Genomic DNA, 21831 nt, shown 5'->3' with positions numbered 1-21831 from the left:
ATAGACATGACAATTAAGACTTCTTTTTCTCTCCCCTTAAGAGTATCTAGATGAAAACTGCTGATTTTACAGCTTCTCTATCCGCTGATGGATAGCACATCAAGAGAGACATTTTCCGAGCTTCTTTGCAATGACATGTTATCTTACACAGCCTTAGTACGATTCCTATCCCAGTTATAACTGACTCATTCCTACTCATTAACAAACAGGGGGCTGCTGATGGAAATATTCCATTTATTGTGGATGCAGTTTCAGAATACATTGTTTGAACAAATCGTTTTTATTGCAGCTATCGAATGTATTTGAAAGACTCAGAGGAGTGTTTACAAAACCCCCAAACAAAAAACACAACTCACAGACAATGTCAGGCACAGTTTCACCCCCTACAGATAACTACGTGCATCTCTACATGTAAACAAGATGTTTCAGCCAAGCAGGGGAGCTCATCTTTGGGTTGAAATATAACATTATTCTTCTTTAGAAAGAATCAGATGCTATAAGAGATGGAAGTGGTGAAAAGGGAGATCCTGGTAGTTCCGATGCACAACAAAGCTGTTAACAACGTGCTCTGGGGCTATTTCAGTTGCTCAGTTCATGCCACCCATACACTGTAGGATGTAAATGCTAAACTGTATGGCATGTAAATTCAAACCAAGCTGACGTCTTATAGCCATGTGTTTACTATATACAAATGAAAACATCTGTAAATAAGATACTCGGGAGAGAGAGTTAAAAAGAAGCACTATAAAGATAGAGCTTTACTTCATTTTCGGTGGATTTAGTGTACGGCACTGATGGATGGCAAGATTTAGTGTACAGTCATTTGAAACAAGCTCCAACTGTGTTTAGGGTTTTTTTTTCTTTTTAATTATGGTAGTTTTATATAAATTAAACTACAATGCTTTATACAAGTGACCTATTTTTGACCCTCTATACCCTCACCTTTTCCTCTTTTAAAAACTATACTTTCTTTTTAATTACCCATTACTGGGCAACTGACATTTAAAATTTTTTAATACTTATCTCACCATACCTCTAATGGCAATTATGAAATCATACTATAGAAAAGTGTGTGATTTTGTCTTTATTTTTTAAGCTGTGATATTGGCTAATTATGTATGTTTATTACTAAATATAATACTTTAGCACGTATTAAAGCATTCTACCATTAGTAGTGCCTTTAGGCTAAACTTTGTAAAGCTATGTGTGTATATAGTCTAAATTGCATTCAATCACTAGTCACTAACAACAAAAAGAAATATCAGTACCGCTGTCAGCTAACATAATTATCCAAATTTAGGTATTAACTTAAACTAGAATGGAAAAATTGGTATTTTTAAAAAAGTATAAAACAAAAATTAAAACACATTATTGATGCAGTATTTTTCATGACATGGGCAACTTACAGAAAATATTACATTGTCAACTAAAGATACTTCTTCCATGCCTTAGTCTAAAGTGCAGAAAGAAAGACTTCTGTATTACAAAAGTAACCATTGTTTTTATAGGTTTACTGCACACCTTTCTTAAGCAACTTCACTTTACATGCATTTTGGGTTGACCTCTTATGCCAGTTGAAATCACTGTTCAGATACATAGTTATGACTGTCAGTAGGAGAATCTATATATTTCACAGCATGGGTTTCTTTAGGAAGAAAGGTTCTTGTGCAAAGGCAGTACTATAATGATGAATGTCTAGGCTGATTATTAAATACAGTGCTAATATACATGGTTTTAACTGGGATAATGCAAAAAGACATTTTGGTAAATATAAATATAAAAAGAACAATTTAGCACTTTTTTCTTTTTTTTTTTTTTCCCCCAACTGATTGGTCCAGCATCTTTAGTGGCCTTCTACGGTTCTTTCTCAAATTGTCTCAAACCTGCTGAGAAAGAGAAAGATTAAAGATGGCTTGAAATAACCCAAACATATCTAAAACAGAGAAGGCATGGCTCGAGATTTAACAGCAAGTAGGAAGGCAGGACACAAGCTATATGCTGCTGTGCTTGTGTACTGGGATTGCTCTGCGGTGGTCTCCAAGACAATAAGCAGGATTTCACCTCTCATCTCTTGACAGCCCCGGGAAGCAGCTCAGGAGCTTCCCACCCAGAAATGCAAGGTGTGCTGCACCCAGCGCTCCCCCCAGCCTCCTGTGGGTGGCTGCCATGCTAAGGCAGGCTGGGCCGCCTCCTGCAACCCCTCTGCTGAAGCCCCTATCTCGCTCAGCCTTAGGGGAGAAGCTTGGCGGTGTCCTGTGGGTGACAACACATGACTGCTAACACCTTCCATGGATGCCTAATGCTGACCGAGCCTGAAAATCCCTCTCCTAGCGGCTCAGCTTAAAAAAGGAGGAAGACCACTCCACGTTGCATGACTAAACTGATAAAAAAAGTTCACAGGCAAACCACACCTCTGGCTTCACATACAACTATGAAGAAAAATGTGTGCACATATTAATGTATAGAAAACAATTTTTTTTTCAATATTTGATTGCTTTATTCCTAGTGAGGGGTTGAGGGATGTTGCAAGGCATCTTTAAAGCTATTAAATTCATCAGTGAATTTGCATTCTTCCCCACTGGTCCCTATGCATGTAATTCCTTTAATTGCTTTTATTTGGAGTGGTTTAGATTAAAAGAAAAATTAAAAAAGCTAGAAGGGTAATTTTTCTGATTTCTTTCTAAACAACTAGGTTGTGTTTCACAAACTAGTAGTTTCAAAATGATAGTATGACGGTAATAAGACTTTTTTGTCTTGAGAAGACATCAATGCACAGCTGCAGCAAAAGCAGTGCTGCTGCTGAGGTGTGTTTGAACTCCAGTCCAGTCTGGGTATGCAGGAGCACGTGAGGATCACAACCAGCCAGAAGACTTACTTTTAAAAATCAGTGCTGCTGAATTTTCCTCAGGCTTCACCATTACCCTGTGACAGTGTTTAACATCAGATGCAGGGCTAGTTCTCAATAGTAGCGAAGTCTTCCATTTCTGCTCAAATAATGCTGCAACAGCCTCGCTTTTTGGGTTCTCCCTCTCTACTCATGAAAGGCATATTCATTGCCACTGCAGCCCTTTTAAAAAGCCTTTCCCAGATGCCTTGCATTTGCTGTAATTAGTTAAATGACCATCCCATTCCCCAGACCTCACCCAGTTTAATGATAGTCTCCAGCTACAGCAAACATGCTGCACGCATCAGTTGAACAAGGCTTTGCAAATGTGGCTGGAGCACTGCTAGTCCTTAGTCCCTCTAGAAAGATGATTTAGATTTATTTCTCAAACATTCCTGTTTTGATGATATCGTAAAGGAAGTGGGTTTTTTTCCATCAACGTTAATGGTGTAGAATTTTAAAACACAGATATGCCTGTGCAAAAATGTGGCACTGTTTCTATTTAAGATGCAGGTGTATTATTAGAATTACTTACCATTAGCCTCTGATTTTTTCCCCATAGCTGATACCTGTTTGAAAAAGTAATAACCCATTACTAAAGTTGAATATGGGAAAACATAGCTTTTTATTATGGAAAAAAAACCAACCCCATGCAAAGGGCAGATTTCCATGCGCAACACAGCTCTGCCAAATACGAATATAAAAGTTGCACACTGCCCATAGCTTTCTGCACCTCATTGTACTTACTTTTATAGATAAAAAGGCAGATTAGTAACAAAAAACACGTAAAGGCCTAATTTCAGCTGCCTGACTGTATAAGGGCAAACAGCACCTTCACCCTAGAAAGCCTCTCAGAGAGATACTATTCTTTCAACAACACACTGAAGTGTTACCTTAGAAGAAGAAGCTGTTTTTTCAACTGACTGCTTCTCCCAGAGATTACGTTTGCCGGATACGTCTCCTGGTTTTAAATCCTGTATTTTCAAAATAATGTCAGAGAACAAACGAACATTAGTTCAGGTTTATTTTAATTTGTTACAGAAAAGGTTAGAATGCGACTTCCTCATAAGAAAAACTGAGGAACATCCACCAGTGGCAAATGTTGCATTGTCTATCAATTATAAAGCTATTCAGAATGACACTTCACATAATGACTCCACACACAACACAAAATAATCCTGCTGCATCTATTTCGTATTGCACAGACTGGCCGTAACTTGGTACGTTAATCCCAGGGAGTACAGTGAGAATTTACTGTCCCATTGGGTTTTTAAGAAAGACAATTCCAACTTTTGTAGAAAAAAATATTTTTTCAGAAATAGTATTTCTGTTAGGGAGGAGTTCAAAAGTAGCTTGTCTCAGTTATTTTAGATCAGAGTCAAAATATTTAATTTAAAAAACTAAAAAACTAGAGCAGGACTTTAATACTATAGAAAATCAGATCCTCCTCTGCATTCTTAAATATAGGTTTGTGAATTTAACACTGTAGTTGTCCATATCCATTTGATTTTCCATTACATCCTTTAAAACCTTAGCATGTACCGATCAATAGCCCAACAGAAAAAAAAAAAAGGTGAGGTAAAGTCATTAAAAAATATTAATAAAACCCTCTGAAAATGAATGTATATGGAAACTTTAAGAAAAAATCAATAAAAATGTCAAGCCGCTTCTTGGGGGGAAGCAGGGCTACAAATCAAGGTAATATATGCTATATGCAATGCACCTGCTCAAGGACAGATGGATTGATATCTGCCTCCGTGATTGGCAAACAAAAGACTTGAAACAATTTTGGGCATAAGTACTCTCATTTTCAAAAACTGTCCAAGTCCTGCATGGTTTCCAGGATCTTGTTCTTGCCATCCATTAGATTCAGCACATAAGAATTTCAAACTCGGGATAGAAAAATGCCCAGTGATGAATGGAATTGTGATTTCTGGAAGACGTATTTGCACACAACAGAGATGCTCTAGAACTGGTCATAATTTACAGCCAAAGAGGGTTGCTGATGGTTGTCGCCAAGTCAATTCTGTACCTCAAAAAAAGCAAGTTCAGCAGTAACAGAAGAAGGAAGGAGGAAAACAGCAAAATTGCAGCGGACCTTATCACAAAACCAATTTCATAATCCTGAAATCAGTTGGGATCTGTGATATAGGTTCACCACAAAACTAATTGTGATCTTTGCTCCTTCTACTTTTAATTGAATGTTGTTCCAAAAACCACAAGAATCTTGATGGTCACAAAAGCTTCAAATGATTATTTTGGTGTAATATGATGGGAGTATAAAGTTATTTGCTAACTAACAAATTCTAGGTTTCCCTATGATTTATTCTGGTAAAAAACGTAAAAATCACACATTACAGATGTATATCATTCTTCATAGTCAATTATAAACAGGTTTACCTGACAAACTTAGCAAACAGACCCACAAAGAAGACTAGGAGGAGGGCAGGTTCCTTCAAGCAGAGATATTGAAAGAAGAAAAAACAATCTATTGAGAAAGAAGGAAATTAAGACATAGATAGAAACAGTTGGCTGAGGGGAAAACAAGAGGTTAGTTTTATAATATCTAAAAGATGCAACTTAAAAAAAAAAATAAAAGAGAAGAAAAACTGGAGGCAGATTCCGTACCGGTTTTCAGCAGTTGTGATTAAATACAGTGACTAAATGATGACTTTTGTTTTCATATTCATAGAATCATAGAATCATGGAATGGTGTGGGTTGGAAGGGACCTTACAGATCACCTAATTCCACCCCCCCTGCCATGGGCAGGGACACCTTCCACTAGACCAGGTTGCTCAAAGCCCCATCCAACCTGGCCTTGAGCGCTTCCAGGGATGGGGCTTCCACAGCTTCTCTGGGCAACCTGTTCCTGTGCCTCACCACCCTCACAGTGGAGAATTTCTTCCTTTATACCTAAGCTAAATCTACCCTCTTTCAGCTTAAAACCATTCCCCCTTGTTCTATCACTCCGTGCCCTTGTAAAAGGTCCCTCTCCAGCTTCCTTGTAGACCTCCTTTAGGCACTGGAAGGTGCTCTAAGGTCTCCCCGGAGCCTTCTCTTTTCAAGGCTGAACAGCCCCAACTCTCTCAGCATGTCTTCATAGGAGAGATGCTCCAGCCCTATGATCATCTTTGTGGCCATTTGTCTAGTGCCATTTCAAGTGCCCTAGGGCATCTAACACAGCCCCGTGGGGCTGGCAGATACTACACAGAATTCACAGAACACTCCGGACAGTAGCTGAAGATCAGGCACACTACCCTGGGGTGCCTCAGATAGCCTGTCTTTAGGCAAACGAACAAAGCTGCTGTAGAGCAGCATGCCATCCTCTCAAAGTCTAATGGCTCTTTAGATTCTGTGAAGTATTTTACTTGACCTCCAGCTGCTGCTCCAGAAAGGTGTTAATCTCTTACATATTCCTTGGCTTCCTGCAGACTTCAGATACTCCAGAGCATCTTACTCAGAACTAAACCCCAACACTTCAGTTATGACTGTTTATGCATCAGCATTGAGCTCCAGACGAAGACAACTAACTTTAGGTACGTTCATAGAGGTATCTAGGTGAGCCCTAGGCACTCCTGTTATAGTCAGTAGATAACTGGTAAACAGGAGTTGCTTCAGTTGTGTACAGAGCCACATCTAGTGTTATTTGAAATACCCACTAGTGTTCCAGCTCTTGCTCCAGTATAACGTGAGAATCCCACAGTGAAGCATCACATTTGCCAGAGCCACGTAAATTTTTCAAATACCCGAATGTGTTTCAGATAACAGTAGATTCTTAGATTTTAGCAAGCTGACAGCTAAACTATACACCCCATTCCCTCCACCCCACCCCCGCCCCTTGATGGCACTGACTAGGTTTCCATTAATTATAACGGAAATGCAGACAGCTATCATACCTGTAAATATGCTTATGTAGTCATGTATATTCAGTTGCCTCAATGGCAAACTGAATTCTACACTACAGAGAAGTATACAGTGAGAGGTGAATTTGAAAGGCTCAGAAAGGACACCAATACCATGTGCTTTATCCTACAGCAAAGTGCATTGATCCAGGATTGGCATGGTGATCACCAGCCTGCTCTTTTTGGACAACATTGAGGAAGTTTGAGACATTTATTAATGTGCCATTCTTTGTGCAGGATTAATCTCATCCAACCTGAGATGTGTACAGCACAACAGTCCCCATTTGAGATGGATGTCTGAATGCCATTTGTAATTGAGGGAGAGAAACATACACCTAATTTACATTTCCACTTTCAACATTAGATGATTTTTTTTCACCAATATTTCCTCATTTTAAATGATAAAGAGAGGCCATTTCTTCAGCTGATATATACTAGTTTATCACCAGTTACTCCTATGCTGATTCTAATATTCTTACATATGTAAATTTCTTCTGAGTTTCAGTATAAAACATACCATTAATCAAAATAAAATTTTTAGGGTTATTTCAGCATAAGATTTTTAGGATCATTCACAGCTCTACTTCCAAGGTAAGAAGGCACTTTGTCCTGAGACCAAAAAGATAAATAAATGACTTTGAGAAAAACATTTATAAAATGTCACTGTAATATTACATTTTTTATATGCTCTGTTGGAGTCACACCTTCATGTTAAATATACATAACTCAAGATATTCGTTAGTTCTCCCTGCAAAAGGGAGTTTTGAATCCAAAATCCATCCTCTGCAGTCCCTTATTCCATTGGAATCTGATCAATAGGCTGCTGAAGCATGTGTGGCCAGCTCTGCCCAGCTCCACCATTTGCAACCCACAGATCGGGGCACAACCCAGGGAAGTTTGCCTATAGTTAACAAGGAAAAAAGGGCCAGATATATGGGGAAGAATATCAGATCTTGGTCCACCAGGACTATCATGCTAGCCCCAAAGGCACAGTCACCTGAGATCTTAGGCATGCTTACGTGAACTATACAAGCTTTCAAACCACATGGCTGCATAATCAGTTGGCAGGGAAGAAACCACTGGCTGTTTTTGTGTAGTTTACTCTGAGCAGTTAAAAAAACCCCAAACCAACACCAGGATTTCAATTTCTCACTCGTTGCTTTTTTGTTTTGCAAATAAGAGTGCTTTACTGTTGAATGAAAGAGGAGAGAATGCCTGACTTTTCTACTGGTAGTAGTAGAACGCAGGCATACTATTTAGCTATGAGATTTTATTTAATCATCTGAGTGAACACTTACATACACAGAAAAATTGATTGAATTAACAAGGATAAGTCTGCTTAGCACTTGTATGGGCATCTCATAACCTGGAAATTGAAACCTTTTTAGTATTATCACTATATTCTAGCTATATTTGCATAACTTCTGAAGAACCAAATTACTTCTTTTGGATATTAAAAAAAAAAAAAAAAAAGTTGTTTTCTTTTTAGACTGGTTGATTCTGGCTGTGATGATGGTACACACAGGGTATCAACTGGGGTTACAGGTCTCATTGGGCCAACCAGGATATTTAAATGAGAGAAAAATGATTCATGTCCATAAGGACACAACCTCCATGTAGCTATCAATAAATACTGACATTAGGGACAACGCTGCAAATTTCAAGCTCCATTTTGGGACAACCGAGATTGTGAACTGAGAATGTGTTTTTCAGGCTGAATCTTTTATAAAGGGCAAGTGGACTGGCAGTAGAACACTACACAAGTAGATGGGAAGAATCCAGTTCTTTAATAAAATCCTAAATTGCATCATTAACACCACCAATGATGCCCTGCCATCCTCCAGTATGGACACCTACGGCTCCAGTTCCTCATCCATACCCTTCCCCAGCTCACTATCACCTGTTTCTGCTCCTTCCCACTTCCACACTGCTGCTTCCCACAATCCCAGCTTATTACTCTGACAGCACCTTCTGCTCTGATTCCTGCTTAAGTAATGGGCATGCTAAATGGCCTTCATTAGAAATGACATTTAGACTCTCAGAGGATTAAAGTATTTCAGTTGTGTTTAAAAATATACTTGGAAGATTTTTACAGGGCAAGAGCCAAAGCACAAGTGTTTCATCCAAGGTCTATGGCCATTAATTTCTAAATTAATGGTAAGGCTTTTACAGATGGTAAATTAATGTCCTTCTCTACCAGAGAAGCACTTCTGTGAGCACTGTATTTTTAGAGCACCCCTAAGCTTTAAGGTGAGAACTGCCCTGTTTCATCTCCCCTGTTTTCCGACTAGCCAGGAGTCAGCAGCCACAGGGCCTCTGTGAGCTGCCAAGAGAGGACAGGCAGCAAGGTTCCTCCAATGACCATTCAGTTGAGGAAGCACCTCTGGCCCGGGAGAGAATCCACCGACCAAAGAGATGGTTGTCCCAAGTTTACTTACGGAAGGTTTTGCAGGTGATTTGTTGCTCTCTGGGGTTTTAGTTAACCACTCATTGATACGACTGGAGACACCAACCTTCAGTCCAGCAGTTTCCTGCAAAATAATAAAATTTAATCAGAAGACTTTCAGAATAGCTTTTGCTGTATTTTCCATGGTTTAGATTTAAAAATAAAGCCAAGCCTGAGTTTAATATAGAGGTCCTCACTGAGACTATGGCTAGCTAAGAGTCATCCTGTGTGTGCTCTGAAGATATTGTCCCTATGGAGTACACAGTACTACTACCCTCTAGTTTTCATGAATTATAAATGTGGGCTGACCAAATCATATCCACTGTAGTGCTAACCCAGGAATAAATGTTATACTTAAACTTGCTGTTTCTGTCATAACCCCAGACCAACGGGAAAAAAGATCTTTAGCCTAGAAGAAGAGAGACCAGTCTAAGTCTACATTTTTGTTTCATTAAACTATTTTTTTTTTCCAAAAAGTACATAACAGAGGAGTTAAGTGGCTTAAAATTTAAATCATTAAAATCAATCTTTAAAAGGTTAGAGCAAATTACTGAAATTTCATGGCTATCTGTAAAAACCTCCTTCAACTCATAGCTCAGATTTTTAGCTATGATGAATGCTCATCAACTCACATCAATTTCTAGAAAGGAAATGTTGCTTTAAGGTTTTACAAAAAGAATGTGTCTCAAAAATGCTTTAATGCATTATCTATAAAACATCATTATTATCTTGCCTGTTTAATCCTCCTCTGTGCCCCAAAAGAATCTTTCCCAATGCAAAGAATTTCTTTGTACATCACTTGAAGTACCCAGATACATTTGTCTAAGGAATCTGATGTGGCTCTGGAATGTCTCATAACATAGCTCAGTATGTCACTGAATTCTTCCATTATACTCAATATTGCAGCCACACAATTTTGTGAGTTTTCGAGGACTTCAGAGTCTTTTGGGACATTCTTCACCACTGATGTCAAGAGGAGCAGCCAGGCTTGCTCATAGGAACATGAATGGCAAGGTCAGGTCCGTAACATAATTCTTTATAATCACTATGTAAAATTAAACACATACCTTATTTGGTGTTCCTGTCCCAGAGGGTGATGAAAAAACATTCCCTTTCTCCCACATGCTTTTGATATTACGGACACCCTCAGCTGGAACTGGAAGGTCAGAGGCTGCTGGCTTAGCTGGTCTTGCAGCCTTGGTGCCCTGCAGAAGAATTGAGGCCAGTTGGCATTTGGCATTAAGAACTGGAGCTGCAGGATGGTTTGACTCTGGGGCAATGCTGAGGAACGCAGCAGCTGTAAGTGGTTTTAGCAATGATCACACAAAGAAGGAAAGGAGTACCCAGCTCAAGAGGTGCCACTAAGACTCTCCACCTTTTGATTTGCGGTTGCGCCCTTGACACGACTGGCGATGAAAACTGCAATCACTTAGATTTTTGCATTTGTTAGATTTCTAAAGCTCGTGGCAAACCACAGCTCTGCACATAACTGCTCCAAGGCTTGCATTTTTCCTCTTTCAAGTATTAGCACCTGCATCCTGTAAGCATGGCTCTTTCAGGGATACAGCTAAGGAAATCCTTATACAAAAGTAGGCGGAAAAGGCTGCCCTATCATTCAGCATCAGACTCTGCTTCATCTGTCCCAGAAAACAACCTCACAGCTCTGGATTCAAGCAATTACAGTATATTTGGAATGAGGTGTTCTTTAAAAGAGATGGGGATTGTTTGGGTATTTTTGCCAGCATGTGTTTTGCATGGTCACCAAAAACACTCCAGCTTACCAAACTGCTCCTGTTCCTTCTTTTCAAAATTCTTGTTCGTTTTACCTGAGACAGATTTGAAGAGAATAGGAACCTGTACAAGCTGAGTCTTTGCCTCTGTAGTTGCAAAGCAAGTCAGGTTTGGCAGCTTCTGGAAAAATCAGAAACTCAACAAAGGAATAATTTCCAGTCAGATGGGAGCTGTATGTAGCTGTGAAGGTGCACTGCCTGCCCTTTGCCATAGAGCTATGCTTTTTAATATCTAAACAGAGCATAAAGACTTGGGATCTTAGCACAGCCCTACTGAATATACTGAAGAACCTAATGTAAGCTGGTGGGTGGGCTGGTTCACTGTTTATGGGTCGGCAAACCTTGACTTCACTATTACATATATTTCTTATGACAGACAGAGCTGTACCTCCAATCCATCCATCCACTCTGTTTGAGGAGTTCACCATCAAACCCCAGTGCCAAATTAAAGCCCTTGTCACTTCTAGGGTTGTTATGTCTCTTCCAGAAAAGGCACAAAGTGAAGCAGGAGGACAGAAGCTCTATGCTCCTACTTTGATGACACAGAGACTACCAGGTGCCATGCTGACATTCATCTCTAATGGAGGGGTTTGAGCTACCTTCAGCTTGACATAGGTGCTGCAGACAAGCCCAAGCCTTCAGCACTGTCATGGATACACTTTTTTCATCAAGAGCTCACACAGAGTATAAAACTCTCCAGCGCTGATAGGCTGCCTAGCAGAAAGCTTAAACAGGCAATAGTCATAGAAAAAAGCCTTTGTTAATTGATCTTTAATTACTAAGGTTTCCTTTAAGTTAAAGGATAATAACTCCTAACCAGTGGAGTGGAGTTAATGGAATACCATATTTGGACTCTATATGTGAACAAGAAGAGAAAACAAAATCCAGCAGGGAATGAAGAAGTGCTAGATCTTAATCACAGCCATCAAGATGATATCCCTTTTTATACTATTTTAGTCCCATGACACCAAGCCAGTCCAGTTGGCCTGCTATATTAATCAGTAGCTTTCACATTGCCTTTACTCACTGAGTTATAAAAATACCTACAAATCCCCAAAACAAATTAAAAAAGCAAACATCTATTTTTCCTTGGTCCTTGAAAAAAAAAAGCCCTCAGTTCTGGCTTCAAGGCGAATTACTAGCCACTACTTGTCAAAATCACCTAGGGCCAAATTCTGCTTTTTATTTTGATCCTGTTTTTCCTTAGTTACAACTTAACTCCCTAGTTCACGAAAGTGTCTTTCTTTGCCAAGGAATTTCACTCTGAAATGGCAGCTAGCAACACAGTCCCAGTTCCTTGCTATCCTAAATAAGCTGCTAAGTCAGCTTTGCCCAGGATGACTACCAGCCCTCTGCTGACAGTACTCTCATCAGCCAAGAAGAGGATGAGACTGTCACTCTGATGCTGACTGAGTTCTTCAAGAGCTACTCCAAGCTTACAAAGCAGACAGAGTAAATTGTAGCGTGAAAGGGAGGACACAAATCTGAGGTTTTGTTTAGATATATATCCAGATGTTGGTTATAGGCGTGCCTCAAGTATTTTATTTGAAGTTGCATTAAAAATGTTTGTGACCAAAAATCCCTGCAATTTTTGAACAGTAAAACATCGACTGATGAAAGTCCCAAAAGCCTTTAGTATCTCGACCCACGGTGACCCAGAATTAACTTACCTCAATTGCACTAGTGTATTGCTCAAGTCTACTGTCAATCTTTGACACAACTGCTGTTGTGTGAGTGGGTTTCATACCACTGTAAGGAGTAGAAAAGAGAGAAATAAATTATTATTCCACCCAATTAAACACTGCTGTTTTGACTGAACCTGCTGTTTTATTGCTTTACCTCTTCTGAGCGGATTTGTTCAAAAATTCTGCTCGCTCCTCTATCTAGAGAAGAGAGAAACAAGAGCTGTAAGTTTAAAGTTAATAGAAAGGCAGCCTGTACAAGGCCAGGCTAAAACACCATTTTAAACATCAAAAGGTCAATCTGAAAGAGATTCACTCCAACAGAAATCACCAGACTCACACAAAGGTTTTATAGTTAGGAGCCTGTTATGCTACAGATTCATAAAGGTGGATATATTTTCTTCATTAATGTTTGCATCTTGTGTATTTCTTCAGTGCCTTATTTATAACAAGAGAACACACCACCAATACAGAAAGGAGAAAAGGGAAGAAGTTAATCTTACGAAAGGGGTTGATATTCACAAAATTTATGTCAAATTTCCTCATATCTCCCGTATAAGAGCAAGTATGTATCTCTTGAGACAGACAGCAAATTTATTAAGGTTTTTCTGAGTTGAGACATCAGACTAAGCTAGGTTTGGAGTCAGCCACATGCCCTATCTCATGCATGGTTTTGTAGGACATTGACAATTTAATTTGAGGTCCAAAAAACAAGTCAAGACTGTATTCTGCTCATGTTCAAGCAGGGTCCCTGCTGAGTCAATATCTACCAGCTGTTATTATACAAACCAATATCTTACATTTCATCATTTTCTACTCTGTGTATAGGAAAATATTGTAATGTTTCCAGGAAAAAAGAATCATTAATGTCTCATAAGACTTAGGCCAAATCTCTTGATAATTTGAAAAGAAAAAGACTACATCCCTGAATAAAGTTTTTAAACATTCCACAGTGTGAGGGGACTATTTGCATTCTGGGTCGAGAAATACTTTAATCAAACTTCCTCAAGCCTCTTCCACATTGCATTGTTCCACTTCTTGTCCCAGGCTCTACAGTTTCACTTAAGAGTAAAATATACACAAGCAGCTCCAGAGGATAGAAATTACTATTAATCAGCCTGGGTGGATTCCTGGGGATTCCCCAGTCTCACTATGGGTTGTCCGTTTTCAAATTATTTAAACAGTGACTGCTGTGGCATTCGTGCCTTTAAAATAAGGCAATGACAGCCATTCCTTTAAATGGTTCTCCTCAGTGCCCTTAGCATCCAGGCTGTAACAGAGTACTAAACCCCACAGCCATCCCATCAAAGGGCATGAATGCTTTATTTCTCAAGCCCATACAAGCAAAAACTCAGGCAGTTAGTATCAGCGCAGAATTTGCCAAACAGGCTCACTAGAGGAACTCCAGCTAGCATCAATCCAGCTCAAAGGCACCTCTACTGCTCTAAATAAATACGTATATACACACACAATTTACAGACTAATTTACATTAACAGTTTCAGCTGCCAGTATGTGATCTACATATAGTCCTGAGCGAGATGATGGGCTTTGCTCGGGTACGTACCAACGGTCCCAATGCACTGCTGTCACAAGGCGGCAGCAATACACCAAGCAGGAGCCGAAGAGCCACGCACAACCCACACCCACCCGGGGCCGGAGCTGCAGCTCTTCTGCCATACTTCACAGTTTATAACTTAGTTTCACCCAGAGGAAATACAGCCGGCATTGCCATAAAACGAGCAAGTACATTATTTGATTGAAAGTCACTAAACAGATCTACGATGGTAACATAAACCACGTCACCTCGCCTCGATTATGGTAGGGTAGGAAAAGTTTCCCACCACGCTGAGCTCTGGATCGTAACCAGCAATGCATCAAAATGATGAGTTATACCAACAAGTGCCACTGGTTTCTCCCCTGCTCTGTATGAATGGGTAATTCCTCAACTGCACCAGTAAAACCCTGGCTGGCAGCAAGGACAAACAATACGGACTATCTCAAAGAATCAGGACTCGAGGTAGCCATCTAATAATTTATAGCATCTTCTAGTTCATATGAACTGAGAATCCACTTGAAATCTTACAAAAGGGACAGATCTTAAATGATGCAAACAGTACTGACTCCTAATAGTCTTCCAATGTTTAGCAGCAGGAAAGACGTTTCTACACAGAAGGAAAACCTGGCCTCAGTAGGCATTGGTGTAAGAGGGGAACAGGCTGGGGGCAAGAGACACATGTGTTCTTGGGGTTGTAGTAAAAAGTCAAAGATTCATTCCTTACCCACCGGAAAGAATGGCCCTCAGAGCACATGCTATGGTATCAGGAATAAGTCAGGGATTGTTCAAAACAGGAAAGTGAGGAAACAAACCAGAAAATAAATTAAATAGGAAAGCAGAGTTAGGAAGCAACCCTCAGAGCTGAACATGATCCTCTGCCCAAGGAAACAGGTGCCTTGCGTGAATGGATAACACATTTTCTGCACATTTATATAAGAATTTGTTCTAGAGCATCTTCCACAACACACAGTATGCATGAAACAGAAGCATACATTGAATACACTTAGAACAAACACCCTTGTATTCAGCATACAGGTCAAATACATTTAGATTGCACAGCAACATCTAAAGGTCATTTACGCACTGCACACCACACGAACTCCATGCAAAGATTTTTAAATGTTTGGCACATACGGTAAACAGTATTACAAAATAGATCTGTAAGAGAAACAGGCAAAGCAAAGTGGTTAGCGCAAAATGCAAGATATTTTCTCAAACTGAAAACAGGAAATAAGAATAATCTTTTTGCTTGCATTCATTTTACAGGATCTTGTTAAATAACTTGGACTATGTTTTGTCACCATGGAATACTTTTCCAAAGCCTCTGACACAGAATACACACGTACTGCAAAAAAATCAACCTGCCTGCCTCTAATGAAATTATGACCAGATAGAAAGAACACAGAATCTCAGGCTGCATCTCTCCCACCTAACCTCAGTTGCTTGAAAGTTAAGCATTTAGTTAAAATTACTCATTTTTGTTCCCTCTATAGTCAGTGGAGAGGTGGAAAAGCTCACCTCACCCTCGGAAAGGTGGGATTGCTTATCCACTGAGGGTGGCACTTGCTCTGTTAACTCCCAATGAAGCTTAGATTAGACAACAAAATGCTTAGATGGACAACTACCCTTCTGCTGGTAAAGTCAGGCAAAATGAAACCAATCAACATAAATCAAAACCATATGGATTCTCACACCTGTTTAGGGCCTTACTCAACAGGGTCAGCACATACAGGTGGCAAGGAATAAATTAAGCAAGGTGTTATACAGAGATATATGTATGCATTTATCCACATTCAATATTATATAGATATGTTTTGTTTGCTGACTGTGCAATTGCTGACTGTGCAATTGCTGACTGTGCCTATTAAAATGCAGTTAAAACGTGGGTGTCAAAGTGCTCTGTTTTCCGCCTGTACATTCTCTGAGAACAGAAACAGAATGGAAGAGGAATGAGTTAACACACAATTTGAGCCAGTGACTTGGGAAACTAAAAACATCTAGATGTGCCCAGTAAAATTTCTTTCATACAACGGTATTAAATGATTCTTAGGAATTTTAAACTGGGTATTAGATATTATTCGAAGAAAGTGTTGTAAACTGATATATAGGAAAACTCTTCTCAAAGAATGGGTCAAGGAGGAAGTGGAATAAGAAATGCACACAGAAAACAGAAGTCTCTGTATTGTAATCCAACAGGTGGAAGAACCTAGTGGAAATGTATTTGGAGTGGTAGTCACTGGGAGTAATGTAGTTTCTCCTTATCCTCCCCGAGTGGCTCATGTGCTCTTTTGCTTCATTAAGCACAGTTAGGCTTTTTCCTGCTGTCAGCAGCATTTGTGCAGAGTGCACCAATTTACTCTAGCTTACCTGCCACACCAGAGTGCTGCCATCAGCATCAAAGACGGGGAAAAACAAATGTCACAAATCCTATTCTTACCACTGTACCTTCCCTCAGCTGCAAGAGTAGCTCATCTAGGAAGAACTGATTGTGTGGAGTCTAATTCTTTCCAGTCACTGATCCAGCTGTCAGGTATTGAGAGCAATAATAAGATAGGACAAGACAGGCTTTTAAGAAAATTAAAAAAAAAATCTCAAGCCCTGAAAAGTCCTGTCTTCTGCCTTAGCTGTCAGCATTGCCTTGCAGAGAGCACAGGCTGCCACATAATCCTGTGTTTCTGTGACTCCCAGGAGACATTTTCTGCAAAGACAGGAGATATCCCAGGCTCCTGGCCTCCTGCCATTGCTTCCTCCCCTCAGTGCCTAACTGCTTTTGCATTTCTGTAGTGGTGGAGCTTACCCCCAAAAGGAGACTTAGTATTGAAATATCCTGTTCTCTCCTGATTAACCTAGAGAATAGTTATACAAGAAGTCAATAATACTCCCTCCCAAAGAAAACATGAGGAATGAACTTGTCTAAAAAGGAAAATGAACAAAGATTATGCTGGAAATCTCATTCTTCTAGTGCAGCACCATTTATATGTGAACTAAAGTAGGGAAAGCATGAGCTGGAGCAGGATGGGAAAGCAGCAGAAGTTGTTCCAGTCTTTGTCTTTATTAAAAAAAACCCCACCAAACAAACACACACACACTCCTCCCAAAAACAACCAAAAAACCAAACTAAACACACAAAAAACCAACAACACACACAAAAAACACCCAAACAAACAAGACCAAAACAAAAAACAAACAAGAGAGAGGGCAGAGGTCGAACAGAGGTTTGGTACTGCTGCTGCTGCCCACAGGGACTCCACCAGGCCTGAGAAATCCAAGCTGCTTCTGTCCCTGAGCTAGTGATGAACTTGATCTGTATTTACTTTGCACTCTTCCTCTTCACTGTCTCCTCTGAAAGGACCAGCCCTCATGGGGGGTTAGTAATAATACTGTATTTGAGAGTTAAAATAACAATCAGCACTGTGCAGGCTGTGATTTCTTAGAGGCCAGACTAGATAATCACAGTAGTTCTTTCTAAATATAACCACGTATGTACATTATGCCCGTGTTGCTATACATACATTTATATATGTGCTTCCATGAGCCGTGTAATACATGGAGATGAGTTGCACATCAGTTCTGAGTCTGCATGTCATGCTAGCCCATGCCATGCCTAATGGATAAATGCAATGCCCATAAGATATATGTCCATAAGTAATATGCCACACTGCTTTTCAGTTTATTTCCCTTCTTTCCTTTGTTCTTGTAGTTCACTTGGTAAACAGCATGCCCTACTTTCCTCATCTAAGTCACTCCCAGGAACTTACTTTTCTTCCCCAAAAATTATCACCCCAAGAAGGACAAGGAAGGAGAAAAAGGTGCTTTGCCAGACTGTGTTACAGGAGAATTCAGAATGTGCACATGTATTATACAGTATTTTAATACTAAGCGTCCCTTTTTTCATTATTAATTCCAACCGCCCACCCACAATTGTGCATTTAGGGTTCTCACATGACTCATGACACATCTAACCAGATGATACATTCATCAAGGGAAAATATACGTGCCAGATGTTTTACAAGTCAAAAGATAACTTGGGCAGTGCATAACAGGCAATGAGAAAGCTGCGTACCAACCAGGTTAGACCAGCCTGAGAAGTCTGTCTTAATGAAAGGTAACAAAATATACTGTCTTCTAAAACCTGGAGTTTGACACCAAATTTGAGATCAGGTTATTAAAATGAGATTATTCTCTCCTCAGCTATTGACCACAGAAATCCAAGAAACAGTTCAGGGTGTGAAGTTCAACAGCATTACATCTACTCTGGCCACACAGACATCGGATTGGAATGTGTACTGTATCACGAATTTCTCAAAGAGAAACAGAGAAGGAGAAAAAATGTGCACGGAGTTGCATATATCAGATTTTGTAACAAACAACTTCTACCTAACAAGCCATAAAAACCATCAGCAATTACCATCATAAAAAAGATAGACCTTGGATGCTTAATGACATTTGGAAAATTCCAGCTTTCCTCTAAAAATACACTCAGTAAAATAGTGTAGCATCACTCCAAAAATTCTCTAAAAGCTATTAACCTCCTGCCAAATCCAGTGTTTTTTCCCACTCTCTCCAAAATTATGATCTATATCTTTCTATTATGTGCTTTCAAGTATAATTTCCTCTCTTCTGAGTCATTTGTGAATTAAAACTCCAAATCTATGTCACAAAAGGCATCTCAATAAACAGAAGGAAGAAAAAGAAGCCCTCCCAGGAGGGCTGGGAAGAAGCTGCACATTTATAGTGTCTGACCAGGTTTATCTAATAGGAGCAAGTCATGAAACTGCAATCTTTGTTTACAGCTGTATGTGTTCTGTCATTGTATTTCAGGTTCAGATATGCCTCAGAAGTCAAAGGCAAGTCCTGTCAAAAGCATTTGGACACTGTATTTGCTAGAACTCGACCCAAAACAGCATAGGGATGAAGCTCCAGGCTGCTTCAAAGTGTAGCTCTCTGTGAGCAGAAATGTAATTTTGACCAAAAGAAATTTGTCATTCAAAAATACAGTTCTTAATCCTATGGAGATCCACTTCATGCTTCAATGAGCTCCTACCTGATAACTTCCTGCCCAGTTCTTTCCTCTCCTGGTGCTCACTAAGGGGTCTTTTTTTGACAAACATTTTGGATTCTTAAATGACTAACGACACAAAATGAGAAAAGGAAGATAGCTGAAAACAATTAATAGTTCTGAAGTTTGGGCTTAAGCTGAGAAAGCAACTGGACTGAATACCAAAACAAAGTTCCCAATAATTTCAGTGCGGCAGGATTCCTCTTCCATGCTGAAAGGCCATTTAATTGATTTATCTTACTTCCAATATAAAACAGGCCACAAAAGACCACTTAGAAATTCCTGCAGCATCAGAAGGGTTTGTTTTTTTCCCTGTTACATAAGAAAATGAAATCCAGCCCAGTACTTCTAGATGTTATTTTTAGGGGGATTAGACATAAACTAGAACTCCCATATGGGGCAGTTTCAATTAATGATGACTGGGCTGGATATGGTTAAAGACAAAGTAATCTGGCAAGGAAGAAAGTAATTGTGGATGCAGAAGGAGAAAGAGAGAGAGAACATTTGTGATCTTTATCCAGTTCACAAAGCACTCCTGTAACAAATCAACGCTGAAAATCGATGCAGTAATACAGCTTTAAATTTCCAAAATAATTTTCTCTTGAAGCTGAAGATCCTTTTCAGACGTTTTTCATCAACAAGAACAGGTAACTTTTTTCTAGATTCTATTTTTAGAGAGGATCTCTAATTTTCAATCACCCCAATGAATGAAGTCTTTCAGCTAAAAGTTTCAGGCTAAGATCTATTTCTGAGCACTGTCTCAAGTCTGATTTCAAGTATTTTCACATTGCTTTGGTGTCTGGCTCTTGGTTTGGACTGCAACCCCTATTACTTTTTTTGTACTACATAGATGTTAGTAGAGGAGTTACCTTGAGAGATGAACCTTTAGGACTGAAACACTTAAACGGCTTCTTGTCTTCAGATATGCCATCTTCTGGCATCTTTTGACGTTTCTCAGCAGCTTCAGCCCTTCTTCTTTCAATTTCTTCCTTCATTCTCCTCTTTTCCTCCTTAAAAAATATGAAACGTCACTTATTCTTTCAGAAACTACATCACCTTTACAGAGCTTTGCAATCCTGCAAACATTTACCAAATCTTCTAAGAATAGATTTTTATGTCAGTCAAAAAAAGTTCAATGACCTATCTGAAATGCAGGAATATACTGCTGTTAATCCATCACAGTGTTAAGGAAGCAGTGAAGACATAAGTCTGTGCTGCTGTAGTGTCTCCTCACAGTGAGGTCACCAGATTTATTGCCATATAGTGCTACTTAAGGAGAGAAAAAAACCGCATTTATAAACATACACAAATTCACTTTCTCTGTATCCTCATGTATCATCATTGTACTGTTCTATTCATCTACTCTGGCACTTTTGTGCCAAGATTAATACTTCCCAAGGGAAAATCAATAGGTGCCACAAACCCTGAAGGTTTAGTCTCCCTCCAAAGAGATAACATGAGTTTTTACTTCATAAACTACAAGTCAAAGCACAACCATTACGAGCACTGGTCAGCAGGGTCTGACCAGCAAGGTATTGTGCAATCTCAGCCTCTATTGAGTTCTACTGTAAAGAGCTTAATATATTAAAGCAGTTGGCATTCAGCTGCCACATACTATTATTATTCATCTACCATTTGTTTTCCAAACAACTAAGATTCCTAAATGATGCACCAGAGATTTGGAAATCCTATTTATAGAGTCCCTTGGCAGAGGAAGTACAAGCAAGCAGATGTGGTTGGGTACTCAATATTTAATTAGACAAGAATATCTTCCTAATGAGATCTAGTCCATCACAACTATACATAACATTAGCATTCCAGCTCATCTGCAGCAGATGAATATTGACATGTACTTTGTCATTAAATTTGTGTAACTTCAAAAAGACACCCTGAATAAATTACAAACTCTGTGGCTATAACACTGCCCCCAACTTTTTCCATCCCCAAGAAGATAAGAAATTTGCAACTACCGCAGGTGAAATCCTGACTTGTGAAGACATATATTAGAGCCCTGCCCTTCCCAAGGCTCAAACTGTAACACTTCCTTCTATGCTGGATGACTGTACGTTTTACCTCAGGTCCTCCCTAGAGCATCTATGTGATGTGGTCGCTTGATATCAAATATGGCATACTTGTAGTTAAATCTGAGGGTTAGAAAATGGGGCCATTTTAATGCTGGGTAGCATATTTGAAATCAAGATTTGTGGCAACAGACCATCTCCTGACAGACACTAAGAAACAGCAATGCCCAGAAAAGCACACAACCCAGAGGGCCCAGTTAAAGGGTGTAACATGAGGCAAAGTCACAGCAGCCATTCTCCACACAGTAACATTAGATGCAAGAAGCAGCACACTTTGGCCTGTATGCTTGGGTTTGGTCTTACCTTCTTTGTTACACGCTTCTTTCTCACCTATGAGTCAGTCCCTCTTGGCCTTATTTTGCCCTCTTGTTAAATACAGACCCACCAACATCCAACGCCACCAACTTTTTTGCCTAAAAGTGTCTGCGCA

At 39.6% G+C, this 21831-nt stretch overlaps 1 protein-coding gene across 11 annotated transcripts in view; it reads right to left on the bottom strand.

Moving 5' to 3' along the window:
- Positions 1-214: 214 nt before the first annotated feature.
- The window catches only part of CALD1 (caldesmon 1), a 201756-nt gene continuing 180139 nt past the window's right edge, over positions 215-21831 (bottom strand). For 8 of the 11 annotated variants that reach the window (XM_056339551.1, XM_056339554.1, XM_056339553.1 and 5 more), the window contains 8 exons: positions 20190-20330; positions 12863-12906; positions 12694-12772; positions 10301-10438; positions 9226-9318; positions 3778-3858; positions 3420-3453; positions 215-1886 (listed from right to left, as the gene is read on the bottom strand). In XM_056339551.1, the coding sequence (XP_056195526.1) occupies positions 1855-1886; positions 3420-3453; positions 3778-3858; positions 9226-9318; positions 10301-10438; positions 12694-12772; positions 12863-12906; positions 20190-20330 (642 nt within the window). In that variant the 3' untranslated portion in view covers positions 215-1854. Of the gene's footprint in view, positions 1887-3419; positions 3454-3777; positions 3859-5284; positions 5373-9225; positions 9319-10300; positions 10439-12693; positions 12773-12862; positions 12907-20189; positions 20331-21831 lie in introns of those variants that run through there. The other 3 variants (XM_056339557.1, XM_056339560.1, XR_008821983.1) reach the window with 2 other exon arrangements.

The sequence above is a fragment of the Falco biarmicus genome, chromosome 5 (assembly GCF_023638135.1).
Source record: "Falco biarmicus isolate bFalBia1 chromosome 5, bFalBia1.pri, whole genome shotgun sequence".
NCBI lineage: Eukaryota > Metazoa > Chordata > Aves > Falconiformes > Falconidae > Falco > Falco biarmicus.
Note: the sequence above shows the minus strand (reverse complement) of the source record. Positions and strands in the feature narration are given on the sequence as shown.